Below are 17,988 nucleotides of genomic sequence, written 5' to 3'. Positions count from 1 at the left end.
ACGTCAGAGGGGGCTGTATCCTTAGATCCCCAAGTGTATGAGCTAAGAGGGCCCTCAGTCCTCAGCCAGAGTTCTGACAGGGCGGGGCTTAACCACATTGCAGGGCAGTAGGGCAGGATGTTTAAGAGGTATTTGGGAGTATCCTTGCTTTTGTTTGTCACAGAAGAGCTATGGGGATCCCACTCCACAGTCTGTGGATGGGAAGGTTTAGGTTCAGGGAGGGGAAGGGGTTATGCAAGGTCATCAGGGTGCAAGGTGCCTAGAGTACGGGAGGCCCAACCCTCCTGGAGCACCGGCAGTAGCAGCAGAGGCACGTGGGCCCCTGAGGGCTTTCAGGTGGGCAGGGAGGGCTGTCCAGAGCTCAGGCGGTGGAGGAGGTAGCTTCCCCAGGAAGTCCTGCCTGCTGCGCAGAGCGGCAGGACTGAGGGGTCTCCCTGTGGGCGGGAGCACCCATCCTTAAGTGGAATACTGGGCTAAGGTTCTCATCCTGCTCGGCCCCTGACTGCTGGGTAACCTTGGACCTGTCACTTCCCTTCTCTGGGCTCAGGTTTCCCACCTGTGGGAGCTCTCGAGGTCTTTTCAGCCCAGGGGTCTGGATTCCAGTCATCTCCAGTATAAGGAGACCCTCAGGCAGGCATCTGCAGTGGCGCAACTACAGGAGCCTATCCTGCCACCCATGCTAAGCATGTATGGCTTATTTATTGCCCACCACATGGCCAGGTCCTATGTGGGGGAGAGAGGCCACAGCTTACACTGGGTGGGCACTAACCCATCCATTTGACCCACTCATGGTGCTGGTGCTGAAGCATCAGGGCTGTGGCTTGAGCTCCATGGCTCAGACCCCCCTGGGGATCCCTCTTTCCATGGGCAGGGACAGGGGCCATTGTGTGTGGGTAGCTGCTTACCTGTGCTGTCCAGGGAAACAGCAACTGCCCTGCTGCCTGGTGCCCAGAGGGGATGCTACACAGAATGCACTTACAGTTAGGTGTTAGTTACAAAGCCAGCCTGCAGCTTGGGCTTCAGCCTTTGGAGAAACCCTTCAGTGCTGTTTCCGCTCTTTCCCCAAATGGCTCTTGCTGGAACAAGTTGAATAAGGTCATGGAGTTAATAAGAGGAGGAGCTTGGCTTGAACCCTGACAGGCAACCTCCAGGCCCATACTCTTAACCAGGAAGTTCTCCTGGTTGGTACAGCAGGAAGGGATGCTTCATTTGTACCCTGATTACTTCCCTAACATCCAGGTACTTCTCTCCTGAAAGGCTGTCTGCTCTTCCTCTGTTCCTCATTTTCTTGTTCTCTCTATTGTGAACTCTCTTTGTCTTTCTGCATCTGTTAGTTGAGTGCATCTCTTCTTTATTACTGAAGTCTAGGGACTCTATGATCATCTGTGTTTAAAATTACAGAGTGAGAGATTTAGGCTAGATGCAACAGAGGATTGATTCTCCAAAGCTGACCAAGAAATAGCCCTTCCAGTGGCCTTTGGATCTAGATATTTGTATGTCCATGGGTTCTGTGTGGAGTTGGGGGCTGGACTTGATGGCTTCATCAAGTGGTACTCAGGGCCAGGCCTTGAGAGACCCTGGGTTTCCTGAGAGCATCCAGAGAGACGTAGGCTGACTGGAAGGAGGTCTAACTAAATGGAGTCATATAATATGTACTCTTTTGGGTCTGACTGCTTTCACTTAGCACAATGTTTTTAAGATTCATACATGTTGTATATATCAGTTCATTCTTTTTTTTTTTTTTTTTACTGCTGAGCAATATTCTGTTGTGTGCAAGTACCACAGTTTGTTGAGCCATTTGCTTGTTCATTTGAATTGTTTCCAGTTTTAGGCTATTATGAATAAAGCTGCTATGAAAATGCTTGTACTAGGCTTTCTGTGTTCATTTTTCTTGGATAAATTCCAGGGAGTAGAATTGATAGGTCATAGGGGAGAGTATGTTTACCTTTTTAAGAACTGACAAACCATTTCCCAAGATGACTGTAGCACCTTTCACTCCCACCAGCCACAGATGGGAGTTGCACTTGCTCCAAATTCTTGCCAACAATTTGGCGGCAGGAAGCTACTCTGGTGAGTGTGTAGTGGTATTTCATTGTGGTGTTAATTTGTGTTTTCCTGATGACTAATGATGTTGAGCACTTTTTCATTTGCTTATTAGCCATTTGTGTATTTTACTTTGGAAACTGATTAAGTCTTTTGCCCATTTTTTTTGGTTGGGTTGTTTGTCTTTTTATTGTTAAATTGGAGGAGTTCTTTATATATTCTAGATCCAGGGTCTTTATCAAATATATATATTGTGAACATTTTCTCTCAGTCTTTGGTGTGACTGTTGATTTTCATATAGTATCTTTTGATGAGCAGTTTTTCATTTTAATGAAGTCTAATTTATCAATTTTTTTATGGTTAGTGTTTTCTCAGTTCTACTCAGGATATCCTTGCCTACCTCAAGGTGGTGAAGATATTCTCCTTTATTATCTTTTAGAATCTTTATACTTTCAGCTTTTACATTTAAGTCTCTGATCCATTTTAAGTTAATTTTTGTGAATGATGAGAGGTATGATTTGAGATTAACTTTATTCCATATGACTGTCTGGTTGTTCCAACACCATTTGTTGAAAAGATTGTCCTTTTTCCAGTACATTGCATTGAGACCTTTGTTGAAAATCAGTTGAATGCATATAAGTAAGTGTGAGTTTATTTCTGTTCCACTGATCTATTTGCCTGTGTTGGTGCCAACATGGTCTTATTTACTCTAAGTCTTAAATCAGGTACTCTCAGTTTTTCAACCTTGTGTATTTTTAAGAATATTTTTCTTAAAACAAGGAACTTTGCCTTGCAATATAAATGTTAGTCTTATTGCCAATTGCTACAAAAAAATCCAACTGGGATTTTGTTTAGGATTACACTGAATCTATAGACCAATCTGGGGAGAATAGACATCATAATAATAGTCGATCTTCCACTTCATGAACATAGTATATCTCTCCATTGGTTTAGGTCTATTTAAATTTCTCTCAGCAATAGTTTGTATTTTCAGAGCAGAGGTCTTTTACATATTTCATTAAATTATATCTAAGTATTTTATGGGTTTTTTTGATGCTACTGTGATTTTTTTATTTTCCAGTTTTCGTTGCTATGATTTTTATATATATTGAGTTTGTATCCTAAAACTTTGTTCAATTCACTTATTAGTTCTATTAGCTTTTTTCTAAATTTATCAGAATTTTTCTTGTACATATTGATGTCATCTGCTAATAAAGACAGCCTTACTTCTTTTTTTCTAATCTGTATTCCTTTTATTATTCTCTTTCTTCCCCATTATGCTGATTAGGACCCTCCAGTTCAATGCTGAATAAATGAAATGTGTGGATATCTCTGCCTAGTTCCCAATCATAGGGTTCAGTTTTTCATCGTTAAGTATGATCATTTTCATCATTAAATATTATGTTAGCTAAAATAGGTTTTCATAGATGCCCCTTTGTCAGTTGAGGAAGTTACCTTCTATTTCTAATTTACTGAAAGTTTTTATCATAAATTGGTGTTAGGTGTTTTTTCTACATCTGTTGAGATGATCCTATTATTCTTATCTTTTATTCTGATAATGTGGTAAATTACATGGATTGATTTTTTTTAAAAAAATAAGTCACCATGTCTGTTCTCTATTAAAATACATTGACTATCAGAAAACCATGAAATGAACTAAAGGACATTACAGTGTTGGGATGTTTCTTCTTTTCCAGAAGAATGACTTCTTTTTTTGAGCTTCTTTTTCTTGGAAAGGCATCTAAATTGCTTTTGAGACCTAGGGCAGTTTGTAGAGTTAATTTGCTTTCAAGCATGTGTTTTCTGATTACTTCTATCTAAAATTTCCTAGAATTTTACCTTTTTACCTTTTAATATCACTCCCCAAACTGACCCTTCAGTGGCAGGGAACTACAGTCCTAGGATTAGGATAGTGCCCCAAATTCAATCAGTGGTTTGTTAACCATGCTCATAATCAAGAAAATAAATATTTCTGGTGTTTTTTTTTTTTAAAACACCTTTATTGAAGTATATTGTCACTCAATAAAGTACCTTATTTAAAGTAAACCATTTGATTTTTTTTTGGTTTTTTGTTTGTTTGTTTTGCGGTATGCGGGCCTCTCACTGTTGTGGCCTCTCCCGTTGTGGAGCACAGGCTCCGGACGCGCAGGCTCAGCGACCATGGCTCACGGGCCCAGCCGCTCCGCGGCATGTGGGATCTTCCCAGACCGGGGCACGAACCCGTGTCCCCTGCATCGGCAGGCGGACTCTCAACAACTGTGCCACCAGGGAAGCCCTGATGTTTTGACCTATGTATGCACCCATGAAACCCTCACCACAATCAAGATAATGAACGTATCCATCACCCCCAAAAGTTTCCTTGTGCCCTTCTGTAATCCCTCACTCACCACTTCCCTACCCCCAGGCAAGCACTGATCTTCCTATTACTATAGATTAGTTTGTATTTTCTAGAATCTTGCAAATATGGAATCTTATAGTATCTACTCTTTTTGTGTGTGGTGGGGTCTGGCTTCTTTCATTTAGCATAATTGTTTAAAGATTCATCCATGTTTATATGTATCAGTAGTTCATTCCTTTTCATTGATGAATAGTAGTGTTCCACTATCTAGATGCAGATACCACAGTTTCCTTCATCCGTTTATGTATGGTTAGATATTTAGGTTGTTTCCACTTTGGAGCTAATATAAATAAAGCTTCTGTGAACATTTGTGAACACGTCTTCCTATGGACAAATGCCTTCATTTCTCTTAGGTAAATACCTAGTCTGGATCATAATGATAAGTTTAACTTTTAAGAAACAGTCAGACTGTTATGCCATTTTACATTTCAACCAGCAGTGTATTTTACTTTTCTTATAATGTCCTTGTCTAAGTTGGGTATCAGAGTAATGCTGGCCTCATAAAGTGAGTTGGGAAGAGTGTTCCCTGAGTATAGTGTCAATTAGGTTATGTTGGTTAATAATGTTCAAATTTCTATACTTTTACAGGCTTTTTAAAAAATCTATTTCTTCTATTAAGTAGAGGGAGAAGCATTAAAATCTGCAACGATAATTGTGGATATGCTGTTTCTCTCCTTAGTTCTGTCAATTTTTGATTCATGTATTTTGAAACTTTGTTTTTAGGTGCATACACTGAGGATCATTATGTCTTGATGAATTGACCCTTTTTAAAATTGTGCAGTGCCCCTTTAAATCTCTGATAATACCTGTTGTCCTGAAATCTACTTTATTTGATATTAATATAGCCACTTCAGGTTTCTTAGGATTAGTATTTGTATGATAAATCTCTTTTCATCCTTTTAATCTATGTCTTTATATACGAAGTGTGTACATATAGTTGGTTCTTGGTCCTTTATCCAGTTGGGCAATGCCTGCTCTTTAGTTGAGGTGTTTAATCCATTTACATTTAATATAATTTATTGATATGGTTGATTTTAAATTTACCATCTTATTATAATTTTTCCTGTTCATCCCATCTGTTCTTATTCCTCGTTTTTTCTACTTTTCTTGCCTTCTTTAATATTAATCAAGAATTTTTTTGTTTCTTCTGTTAGCTTTCTAGCTATACCTCTTTTTCTTTAGTGATTACTCTGTGGTTTATAACATTCATCTTTAATGTATTACAGTTTATCATGAATTTATAACACATCACACACCATCTGAGAATCTTATAACAACTTACTTCTGTTTACTGCCCTCCTGTCCTTTGTGCTGTTCTTACGATACATATACATCTACATAAGTTATAAACCCAATAATTTTTCTTTTTGCTTTATATAGTTATTTGTTAAAGAAATAAGAAAATGCCTTTTATATTTACCCACATATTAAAATTTTCATACTTTTCTTTCTTTCTTATAAATCTGAATTCTATGTTATGATTTTCCTTTATTCCCTGAAGAGCTTCCTTTAACATTTCTTATACTGTAGGTCTGTTGATGAAAGATTCTCTTAATTGAAAATGTTTTTATTTCACCTTTTCTTTGGAAGGATATTTTCTTTGGATATGGAATTCTGGGTTGAGATATTTTTCTTTCGGCATTTTAAAAATGTCATTCCTTTATCTTCTGGCTTATGTTGTTTCTGATGAGAATTCAGAGATCATTCTGATTGTTATTCTGTATTTAGTGGGTCTCTTTTCTCTGAATGCTTTTAAATATTTCTCTATATTACTAATTTTCAGCAATTTGATTATGATGTATAGTTTTCCTTGTGTTTATCCTGTTTGGGGTTCACTGAGCTTCTTAGATCAGTGGGTTTATATTTTTCATCAGATTTGGAAAATTTTCAGCCAGTATTTCTGCAAATATTTTTCTTCCCCAATCTCTTCCTTCTCCTATTGAGACTTTAATTACATATATATTAGATTGTTTTATGATGTTTATAGATCAGCTGAAGCTCGGTTCAGTTTTTCATCCTTGTTTTCCCTCTGTGTTTCAATTTGGATAATTTCTATGTCCTGTATACATGTTTACTGATCTTTTCTTCTACAGTCTTACTTGTTTCATTAGAAATATCCATCAAATGAATTTTACATTTCAGCTATCATATTTTTCATCTCTGTAATTTCCACTTGGTTCCTTTTTACATTGTTTCTTTCATTATATTCATATTATCCTTTAAATGTTTGAGCATATTTATAATAGCTGTGTTAAGGTCCCTGTCTGCTAATGCCATCATCCCTGTCATTTCTTTATGTTCCTATTGATTTTTTTCCTCTTGATTATTACTCACATTTTGCTGCTTCACCTAACAAATAAATTTTTATTCTGTGCTGAACATTGTGGATGCATGCTATGTTGTTGAGTGTGTGGATTTTGTTGTCTTCTTCTAAAAAGTGTTGAATTTTGTTCTGGCTGGCAGTTAATCTACTTACAGATCAACTCGATACTTCAAAGCCTTGTTTTAAAGCTGTGTTAGGGCAGTTCCAGAGCAGTCCTTATTCTAGGGTTAGAGTAATCCTTCTGAGGCATGGCTTTTCTGGGTCTCAACTGAATGCTGGAGGTATACAGCAAGATCTCTCTGGCAGGTGGAACGCAGACATCTCCTTGCCTTTTGCCACCTCTGAATCTTCAATCAGCTCCCCGCCCCCCCACCACTCCAGCAGCTATTGGTTGCCAGTCTTTGTAGAGGCTCCCTCTGCACAAATACAGTTTGGTGTTCAGCCAAAGACTTCAAGGGGCCTCTCTGCCCATTTCTGGAGTTGTTTTTTTGCACAATTTCCTCCGCTTTGTTATTCTTCCCTGTAAATTCCAGCAGCCTCAGAAGCCCTGAACTCTGATCACTGTCTCTCAGATCAGTGAGATTGCAGTGCATCCCTCAAGCTCCACCTCTGTGCTGTGGTCCAGAGGGTCTATCCTAGCAGAGAGCTAGGGTGATCCTGGGGCTCACAGCAGGTCTTCTTTCATGAATCACAGTCTTGCACCATCTACATTCAGAGCCTGAAAATTCTTGTTCCATGCATTTTGTCCAGCTTTACCCTTGAATCTGGAGGAGGGCTAGTCCTGTACCAGGTATACATACCATCATGGCCAGAAGTGTAAGGTCTCCAGTTCTCTTTCTAAGACTAAAATCTGTGAGCAGCGGATCCCAAATTAGATTCCTCTTGCATCACATCTCCCTTGCATTCCCTGCTCTAGCCTTTGAGCGCCCTATTCCCTTTTGCCTCCAATGCGTTTCCACTCCCCTCTACTGCGTTAAAGGTTTCAGGGAAATCCTCTGGTCTTCCCTGCCTCTCAGCTGCGTGGTTACCTTTCTTGAATCCTTATAGTCTCTGAATTTCTGTTCCAGTTAAATTTTCAGCTTTACAGAAAGAAGAGACCACGTGCTGTTTTATTTTTAATATCTCTTATGTGTAAATATCTCATACCTTTCTTACTAGGCCAGTCTGCCAGTCTGAAATGCTTTCTTCCTTTCTCAATGAGAGCCCAGGTAGGAATATCAGCCTGATAACATTCCATGTGAGAAGGTCAACAGATGGAGCAAAAGGTTGAGTGAAATGAGTTAGGAGCCTGGGAAGTTTATCTTGGCTCGGCACTGATCTCCTCTGTGACCCTGGCATGGTGCCCGTACCTCTCTGAGCCTCTTTGTCCCTAGCTGCCTTATACCCTTGGTACCAGTGGGAGGATAACATGTGAGAAGCTTCTTGCGCCCTCTCTTGGGCGTCCCATCTTTAATGTGCTCTGTTTACGTGGTTCTGAGCCATTCGTGCTTTGATTCCTGGTTCCACAATATCTGTTGAGCACTTCCTGTGTGTTAGGGAATGTGCCAGGCACTGAGTGCGTGGTTGGACCAAAGTGGCAGAGGCCCTACCCCCACGGAACATACAGGGTAATGGGGAAAGAGACATTGATCAAAGATCACACCATGGGTCGTCATTGGTGGCAGTCAGATCTTGGAAGGGAAGAAGGGAGGCGACTGAAAGATAAATGACCAGGTGGGGTATCAAGGAGGGCTTCCAGAGGAAGTGATGTTTAGGTGGAGGTATGTAGGACCAGCAGGAGTAATCCAGGCAGAAACTGGAGGGAAGAACATGCCAGGCAGAGGGAATACCATGAGCAAAGGCCATGAAACTTGGAAGAGAGAGGGGTAGACTGAGAGGGCAAGAAGTGGGCAGGTCCCAGGCAAGGGTCCAGGGCAAGCAGGGGATGCCCGAGGGTTTATTGCATCATGTGCTTTGGGGTGTCCTGAGCTCCCTGCCACAGGGAAGGAGGGGCTGTCCCACACGGAATGCCAGGATTTTGACAGCAGGGTCACAGACCATGAAAAGGTCTCCTAGAAACCATTCTGCAAGTGGAGATGAGGCCAAGAGGGGAAGCACCATGCTCTGTTTATTGCTCAGAAGTTCTCTGTCCCTTGTGCCCAGGTGCCCGGGGGTTTGTTGGCGCCTAAGGGGACCACATGGCCTGTGCAAAGACCTCCATGAGAAGCTGGCAGGCTTGAGCCCCCGTCCCATCCTGGCACTAACTTTTTGTGTGGCTGTAAGCTTATTAACCATTTTGGGCCTTGGTTTCCTTATTCCTAAAAAATACCATTAATAACTGTTTACATTTGAAGAGTAGTTTACCATTCAAGGTGCTTCCGTGACCTGTATGGATTCTCACAAAATCCCTGTGAGGTTGGTAGTGCAGAGATGGGTGTCCTGCTTCCATCAGTGGAGGTGAGGTGGGAAAACTGAGGCCAAGAAGGGAAGTAAAGAGTCCATGACCGCAGAAGCCGGAGGTGACAGACTTGGGATTCAGAGGTGGGGCAGGCTCACCGCACACTCGGTGCTGGTTCCGTTAAACAGTGAACCACAAGCTGTGGTCCCCAAACTGTGCTTCAGGGAGACAGGGGAGAAATCAGAGATGGGACGCTGGACACCTCCCTCAGAGTTTGATGTGTAGGTTTATCCTGGGGCTAAGAAATAAAAAATTGAGAATTGTGAGATGAGCCACCCTTCCCGTTGAACTCAGGACCTTCAAGGTCTCTCACTCTGAAAGGGAGGGAGGGAGAAAGGGGGATCATATGTAAGTATCCTTCCCCACCCACCCGTCTCCAGTTCCTGATTGAGAAAGTGAGAATCTGGAGAGTGGGTGGCGGGGAAGAGGAGTAGCGAGGGACACCTGTGTTCTCCGCAGACTGAGCCTGAGGGATTCCTCCTGGGGCTTGGGTGGGGCAGGTGAGGGCTTGCTTACGGGCCATGACCAAAGGACTCCCCATCCCCAGCTCCTGGCATCTGGCCGCTACTGAGGTGGAAAGGCAGTGACCTCCCCAGAGGGACAAGGGGGGCCAGCCTGAGTCCTCGGAGCTCACCTCAGGGCCTCGGGTCCTGTGTGACTTTGAACAAGGCCCTGACTCCTGCGTCTCTGGGCCTGGGCTTCCTCACCGGCCAGGAGTGGGCAGAGGTGGAGGGTCAGGGGGCGCCCGTTTATTTTGGCTATGAGAGCCATGGGCGCAGCGTCTGGTGCCCAGGATGGACACTGCCCTGGGAGCAGGGCTGTAAGAAGGTCTCTCCTCTGCCCCTGAGGCAGGCAGCAGGGCAGGGTCCTTCCCAGGCTCCGGCCAGGCTCTGCGGCAAGGCGGTGCCCTCGAGATGTTCCCGGTGCCGGTGGGTTCCGTGAGCCCCCGGTCAGCCCCGGAGGGGTCCATTCTCTTGCCGTCTGGTCGACTCTTGCCCTCCGGGGAGAGTTGCAGTTGAGTGAAACCACTGCCTGCCCTTTCGGTTGGAAGGTGGCACTGTGGCCACATTCAGGGGGTTGCCACCCCGGTAACTACGTCTCCGGGCAGCGTGCAGCGTGCACACAGCATGCCACCTGAAACCAGCCGAGCTGGAGACCCGCTGAGGGTTAGGGCCCCCCACCCCTGTTCTCAGTAACTCCAGTTTCTGCAGAGAAGGCAGGCAGGGGAGGCAGGAGGTGTGGGAAATGGTGACACAAGCTGCCCCTAACCCCACCAGGGAGCTGCTGCACTGATTTCCATTAAAGCGTCAGGCATTGGGTCGAGCACTGTCCCCTGAGATTGTCAATCCCAGGCAGTGCCCAGGAGCGCCACGAGCCCCTTCCCCTAAAACCGTGGGGCGACCTTGGGCCCTCTGCTCTTCCACTGTCCCCTCAGTCAGCCCTGCACGTCTCTGCTTCTCTGTCGTCTATCATTACTGCTGAGCCAGCCTGCCTTGGAAGGAAAAGAGGCTCAGGAGTCAACATTTTAGAAAATGCATTTGAGCCTGGGTTGGCTAATTCAAGTGCCCCAAGCATGGGTCACAGGCCGAGTCCTTAGACACGCAGAGCCTGGGTTGGTCAAGGGTTATGGGTGACCCAGCCAGTGGGCTGGTCAGTGGCCTCCAAGTCACGCGGAGTGTGAGCTGGCGATCAGACTTCCCTCGAGGAGAAGCTGGGGAAGGTTCTAGACTCCCAGACTTTCTCAGGCTCCAGGTGAGAGCCAGAGCCCTTGCTCTCTGTGGACCAAGAAGTTTTGGCCCTCGAGCATAGGGGTACTTGGTCGGCTCCAAGCGCCCTCGGCAACTGAGAGCGTGACCCTCTCAGGTACTGCCCCCGGGTGGGAGCCACCGGACGATCCAGACACGGGCTCTGAGTGTTCGCATCCAGAGGTCTCCCCGTCTCCACGCTTCGTGGCAGCGAAGACCCAGACGAACCAGTCGGGGAAAAAGGCTCCGGCCTCCGTGGTCCGATGCGCTACCCTCTTACACCGCACCCCTCCAGCCACCCAAACCCCGACGTTCCGCACTCCAAATTCAGGATCTCCGGCAAGCAAGGCAACTGCAGGTACCAATGGCCTATGTTACCCTCACACTTCCTCCACTCCCCGCCCTTCTCCCCACCTGCCACAGCTGTGCACGGGGTCACTGTTCCCTTGCAAGAGTGAGGGTCGTGGTCCCTAGCTCTCTGGGACGCATCTGGGTCCCGGCTCTCCCTCAGGCTGGCTCTGTGACCACGGCAAGCCACCTAGCCTCTCTGAGTCTAGGTTTTCTTACCCTAAATCAGAGGGTTGTACAAGATGGTTTGCAAACGAATTTTTTTAAGTAGGAGAATATTTTTCTCCCGAAGTCATGGCCTAAGGGGTTTTAAATTCTTTTAAATTAATTGCCAACATTTGAGCATTAGGAGATTTTTATATGAAACTTTTGATTTCTGGCTTACGTTGAAAAGTCAGATCTGGCAGTCCTGGGCCCACTTTCCTCAGGGCAGCAATTGCCTTGGGGCCGAGCCACAGCTGCCTCCTTCAGTAGAGCGTGTGCTCTCCGGTTTTCCGCAGTCCCCACCGCTCCCTCCTGCCTCCCCAATGCAGTGGCCACGTGGCAGGTGCCATGTCTCATTGTGATCACACTGTTGTCTGTCTCACATCCAGCCCAGTTCATCCATTTACGTCACCTGCCTGGACCCTCTTGGCATGAGTTTGCATCCCCCATTTTTCAGAAAACCCAGTCTAAAAACTCATTTCTATGAAGAGCTGCTCTCCATGAAGAAGTGTTTGGCTGGGAGCTCTGTTCTCTTGGCCTCCCTCTACCTCACTCTTCAGGAAACCCCTCCATGAGCCATAGCCCAGCGGGAAGCCAACAGATGCCCACTCCAGTGTTGTCTGAGTCTACGCAGAAGGGGCTCAGACTCTGGAAGGGTGAACAGGCAGTGAAAGGTGCACACCAGCCATTTCTTAGCAGTTATCTGGGAAAATTGATAAGACACACTGTGTGCTGAGGACCAGCTAATCAGGAATCCTGATTCACACCTGGACGGAAAGAGCCTTGGGCCTCCCGCCTAGATATGTGGGATGTAGGGTAGGGTGATGACTTGGTCCTTCTGGGACTGTGGGCCTTTCAGATGCCCTCAAGAGGCCCAAAGTTATCCATTAAAAATATACAGGTGATCAAACTGAGAACTCACTCAAATGAACCAGGGGGCTGGACCGATTACAGCCACGTGATGAGTTGTACTCGCCTTTACTCTGGTTCAGTAAGCTAACCAGGAGCAAGGATGTGGCTCTTAAAAATGTTTGAAGCTATGCTTATTGTGCTTAGATCTCCCAAAAGGAGAGTAAGTAGTTAATCAACTTTGAAAGTAATGGTTTTCAGCTACTGTGTAGAGAAGGGCTAGTAGCCATTGTTTTTTGGCAACAGTAGTTATAAATCAGTTAAACAGGCTGGTCATCACGGACTTATTGGTGGTAGATACTGGCTCAACTAAATAATGGGATCACGGCTTTCAGATCATGATTTTACTCTCGACCTTGTGGCTGGGAGTTTTTGCATCTGCAGTTTCTGCAGAGAACTGCCTGTAGGGCCTGTGTGGTCTGTGGCAGCTCTCAGAACCCAGAGTCACCATGTAAGCATCAGAAAGCGATGGGGCTTGCCTCTGGCTGCCTTTATGTGACCTGGAAGCCTTGTGGTGGGTGTCACACCTGGATTCCTAGCTGCGCAGGTCAGGGGACACCAGGTTGTGAGCTGGAGCCTGCATGTTGGAGCTGGAAGTCATCACTGCCCCGGTCATGCTAGAACAGGTAGCCGCTCCCGTGTGTGTGTGTGTGTGTGCGCGCGCGCGTGTGTGTGTGTGTGTGTGTGTGTGTGTGTGTGCCCGGGGATGTCCCCTGTGGAGCCGCTCGCTGGTTTTCAGCCAGAGGTGCCTATAGCAGGGATGGCTGATCAAAATCTGCTTTATCAGCTGAGCCATAGGAGGCTAATTATAAGAGTTTGTAACCTTAGTTGTGCTGAATTGTACCAATATGTTGGTCAGGCTGCACGAAAATCCTCCACAGATGGGTAACCATCCCCTGCACGCATGAGGGTTAAGATGGGGAAAGGAACCACTTCCCTGCCCCGGCCCTTTGTAAAAAGGAAGCATCTGTCCCAAGAATGAAATCTCCTTATTCTGCCATCTTAAAGGGTTAGGAGCTTAGTCAGCCCCAGGAACTTGACAACCTCACTCTCTCTGGGTTTTCATCTATAAGATGGGAATGACAGCGTGGACCTCATAGGGCGATTGGAGGATAATGTGGATGTAAAGCATCTGGACCAGTGCCTGGCCCATAGCAGGTGCTTCGTAAATAAGAGTCCCCCCGTTTTTCCTAGGTAAAGAATTGAGGGGCTTTCTTTGCCAATTTACAGATGGTATCTTGAAGTGGGCAGGTGTGTAGCGCTCAGTCCAGGCATTTTACAGACAGTTAGAAGAGAGGGTCTTGTGTGTGGTGATGTCAACAGCCTCTGCAAGCAGGAGGCACTGTCAGAGTCGGGGCAGGGGAATTGAGCAAGGCCTATAGGAGCCACCTGGGGCTTCCTTTCCCATCACCCCAGTGATCATCTGGAACCCCAGCCCCCATTGTCTGAGCGCTTGCCTCCTGGCATAGGGTGGCCTGGGTGACAATGGCATTTCCCAGAGTGGGTTCCCAGAATCACCATTTTTGAAGGATGTTAAGGAATCTCATATTTTTTAATGGGCTTCAGTGGCTGATTATATTTGGGAAGGTTGGGTTCAGTGAAGCTAGATGGGTCTCTGGTCGAACTTCTCAGAGCCTTTGATATCCTCATGCAAGCTGTTTCTCCTTAAGAAAGGCTGCTGGGTCAGCTGCTCATCCCAGATTGACTTGTTCCCAGAAGGCTTTATATCCTGGCACATCCAGCATCCCCAGTGAGCAGCTTGGAAAAGCCGTCAGCTTCTGGCTCAGACGTTCGAGACAGAACGTTGGTGTTTCCCACCTGGTTGGACCCTTTCTCTGACTCCGGCGTTTACAGAGAGTTCTGGGAGAAGGCGAGCCACTCAGGAAGGCGCGTCAGTGGAGACACCCCAGAATCACTCAGGGAGCCAGTCCCTTGCCCCCGGTGAACCCCGACCAGACCTCCCCTGGTCTTTGGCCTCCCAGGGTGTGGGGATACCCGGCTCAGCCTATCATGACTTCTCTGCCACCCAGGGACCCCTTCCGCTCTCTGGCCCTCCTGCTCTGCCAGAGCCACTGCCAGAAAACAGTCTGTCACCCTCCCTGCTCCTTGGTGGAACCTGTGTCAGCAGAATCTGGCAGAGCAAGTAGCAAGTGGCAAATCCAGATTACTTAGTGTCACGTGTGGCTCCCCAGGGGTCAAAGGTGGGAGACCCTGGCCTGTGTGCCATCTACTCAATCAGTTGGAGCTCAGGAGTGCGCCCACATCGCACACGCATCCCCCCTGTGCCTGGACCTCCACCCACCCTGGGCACTGTCGGGGGCCTCCTGGGACCCTGATGAGGTATCAGGCAATTCAGGTGAGCCTGAGGAACTGCAAGTTTGGGGTTTGGGGTTCTGGAGCCCATCCGTCTGCTGGTTCCCCAGCATAAAGCCTCAGGCACTCACCCAGCCCAGGGACCGGGGCAGTTCCCACGTCCCTGGCCTCCCAAGCCCCCTCTGGCATGCCCCTCCCTTAGGACCTGTTGCTGACCAGTCACCGTGGTTTTTCCTTGCTCTCCTCTCCCCACCCAGCAGAAAGCGCTTTCAGTCGGAGGGTAGAAGGCAAAGCACAAAACCACTTTGAAGAGACGAATAGCAGTTCCCAAAACTCCAGCGGTGAGTGTGCCCCATGACAGTCACCCCGTGCTGCCATCTCAATCCGCTCCGGGATCTTTGTGGTGCGTGATGGGGCAGGGTGTTGGGAGGAGGCTGAGGGCAGAGCATTAGAGGGCGGCCAGAGCCCGGCAGAAGCGGGAGGGGCCCTTTTTTCCAGGGACATCCCTCCGGGCCTCAGGAGCACCTCCGGGACTCTTGGTCTCTTCCCCATGGAGAGAGGAACTCCCCTGCCCCATGACCTGTGTGATATACTGACTCGGGTTGGCCCCCTTTGAGCCATTGCTATGTTTATGGGATGAACATCACAGCCATTTTTTTTTTCCCAGAAGAAGCAAAGCGGGTACAGTAGAGAGAGCTGTGGCCTAAGAGCCGGAGGCCCCAAGTTCTGGTCCCCTTTTGGACCTGGGAACATCCAAAGATTCCCTTCCAGCCCGTACCAGCCCAAGTAGGCTTGCCTGAGGTTCCCAGTGGTGTTTTGGCGCCCCCTGGTGGTTGCCTCCTGCAGGACTCTAGCGGAACCCTAGAGCACCTTAGAGCAGCCAAAATCCACTGTCCCCAGCCAGACCTGGGGCCAGCCTGGCGGAGCCATGCGTGATCACAAGCAGCCTCTGCCCGAGAAAGGCACAGCAAGCTGGTCTGCACAGTGCCAGCCAGGGCAGGGTGTAAAAAAGATTTTGATGCTTCCTTTATACTAAGGTAAACCGTCACTCACTTTCTTGCTCAATTAAAGTTTAATTCACCAGAATAGGTGTTGGCCTGTGCTCAGCACCGTGCTGGGCACTGCCTGGGTGCAGACAGATGACACACGTGGCTTGACCACCAGTCAGGGGCTTTATGAAACATCCAGGAGCGCAGACTTGCACATGCAAGCTTCCTCACAGTGATCTGAGCTCCAGCCAAGGCTCGACTCCAGCTCCACCATCTACAAGCTGGTGACGTGAGCTCGCCTCTCAATTTCACCTCTGCTGTGGAATGGGAATGGCACACACGTCCCTGTGGTGGGGAATATTCAGAGGGTGCCCTGCAGAGTTTACACACTCACATGGTAGGCTGTTTTGGAGGTGGTGGTTTTTTTAAGTAAACCAAGTGATCTGATGAATAAGTGCTCCGAGGAAGGGAGTGAGGTGTGCCGTGGGAGCCCCGAGGATGTTGCCACGATCCTTTAAACCGTAGAGAGCATGTCGACTTTTCCAAACTGCTTCATCCTTTTGGAAGCTATAACCCACTCAGCCCCTGCAAAAGGTGAGCCTTAAAGAACTGGAGTGACTGGCCCAAGGCCACACAGGAATAAGCAGCAGAGCCAGGACTGAAACCGCGGTCTCCCGGGAGCCTTTGTTCTCAGCCAGCCAGGCTGCACCCCCTGCCTCTCCTTCCACCAGAGCCGATGTTCAGAATTGGGAATGACGGTGTGAAGCGCCGCTCCCGCCGGCAGCCACCATTTATTGAGCGCTTACTGTGTGCCTGGCACGTGTTCAGAGCTGTATGTGTCTTAACCTGTTTTCATCCTTACCACAGCCCAGTGAGGGTCAGTGTTATTGTTATCCCCACTTTTTGGATGAGGAAACTGAGGCTCAGGAGAGGTTGATTGTTGCCCCAGGTCCCCAGCTTGTGAGTGGTGGAGCCAGGATTCCCGGTGTAGTCCGTCTGGCCCCGTTCTGCCACCTCCTGCCCGTGAGGCTCACCTGACCACGCCAGGAAGCATGGGGAGCTGCCAGCAGACAGAAAAGCCCTCAAAGCGCAGCCCTCCCTTGGCCGCTCTGGTGTTTGGTGCCAGACAGTACCACCCCGGTGCCAGGACCTAGAAGCAGCTCCCAGCTCCCTGTCCTGAACCGGGCAGCCACGCGTGGATATTTTCTCCTTAGTGCTCTGTGGGCTGACTTTTTGAAAGTTGGGGGTGTCCTGGAGGGATGGCCCCGGCTGATCTCGCCCTGCCCGTGTGCCAGCCGCACCCCAGCTGCCCCCTCCTCCTCCGAGAGCCCATCTGGCTCACTCCTTCCTAAGGCCAGAAGTCATGACTGTCATCTCCGAGCAGCAGAACCAGAAGAGACTTAGCTAAACTGTTTCTCTTTTGCAGAAACTGCAAGTCCCCTGATTTCCAATCCTTTCCCTCTCCTACAGAGTAAGTGATGGTCCCGTCGGGGGGCTGGAGAGGGCGAGGCAGGGCAGGGCATGAACTCCGCCAGCCACACGTTCGGGACCTCCCCAGAGCAGCAGACCTGGGCCGCCCTTCCAGGTAGACCCAGGTGGAGGTGGTGGAGGCACAGGGAGACCCAGCCCAGGCGGGTGGAGGAGTTTGGACAGGTGTCGGGCGGAGCTGTGACCATGGGTGGCCTGACTCTGGCACCCCCAGCCCTGCAGGAACAAAGCCTCCCCTTCCTGCTCACGGGGGCAGCCTCAGGGCGCCTCTTCTGAGCGCATCTCCGCCATCCTCCCGCTCTCTGTTCCCTACTCAGTTTTGCTGTCTCCTCTCTTTCTTTTTCCTTCCGCGTCCCTCTGCTGGGCGCGTGCTCGCGTTCCTGTGTGCTCTGATTCTTGCCGCCCTCCGGCCCGCTTCTCTTCCCTTTCCTGTCTTATCCCTGCTTCTCTAGCTCTTCTAGCTTTCTCCACTTCTCACCCTTTCTCTCACCCCTTCTCTCCTTCTCTTTACTGCCCTCCATGTCCATTATGTTCTTTTTGGTTCATTCATACGTCCATTCATTTGTTCACTCAGCAAACAGTGCCGTCTGTGTGCTTCCACCGGCTGAGAGGTGGGCTGTGGAACAAATTAGACGTGGTCTCCGCCCTGAGAGAGCTCTTGGTCCCTTAGTGTTATCCCCAGCGCCCAGAACAGCATGGCACACAGTGAGCACTCGATAAATGCCGCTTGACTGCACTCGGCGGTCTTTATCTGCCAGTCTTCCTCTCTCCATTGCTCCTTCCCCTGCAGC

General features: G+C 48.1%; 1 protein-coding gene across 10 annotated transcripts in view; it reads left to right on the top strand.

Moving 5' to 3' along the window:
* Window positions 1–17,988, top strand: part of ZNF618 (zinc finger protein 618) — a 188,945-nt gene that overhangs the window by 148,195 nt on the left and 22,762 nt on the right. For 3 of the 10 annotated variants that reach the window (XM_082622941.1, XM_082622943.1, XM_082622938.1), the window contains 3 exons: window positions 11,065–11,304; window positions 14,978–15,061; window positions 17,136–17,180. In XM_082622941.1, the coding sequence (XP_082479067.1) occupies window positions 11,065–11,304; window positions 14,978–15,061; window positions 17,136–17,180 (369 nt within the window). The remainder of the gene's footprint in view (window positions 1–11,064; window positions 11,305–14,977; window positions 15,062–17,135; window positions 17,181–17,988) is intronic. The other 7 variants (XM_082622944.1, XM_082622942.1, XM_082622940.1 and 4 more) reach the window with 6 other exon arrangements.

Source organism: Mesoplodon mirus (assembly GCF_964341445.2).
Source record: "Mesoplodon mirus genome assembly, chromosome: 1".
In the NCBI taxonomy this organism is placed as follows: domain Eukaryota; kingdom Metazoa; phylum Chordata; class Mammalia; order Artiodactyla; family Ziphiidae; genus Mesoplodon; species Mesoplodon mirus.
This window is presented reverse-complemented; position numbering and strand designations above follow the sequence as displayed.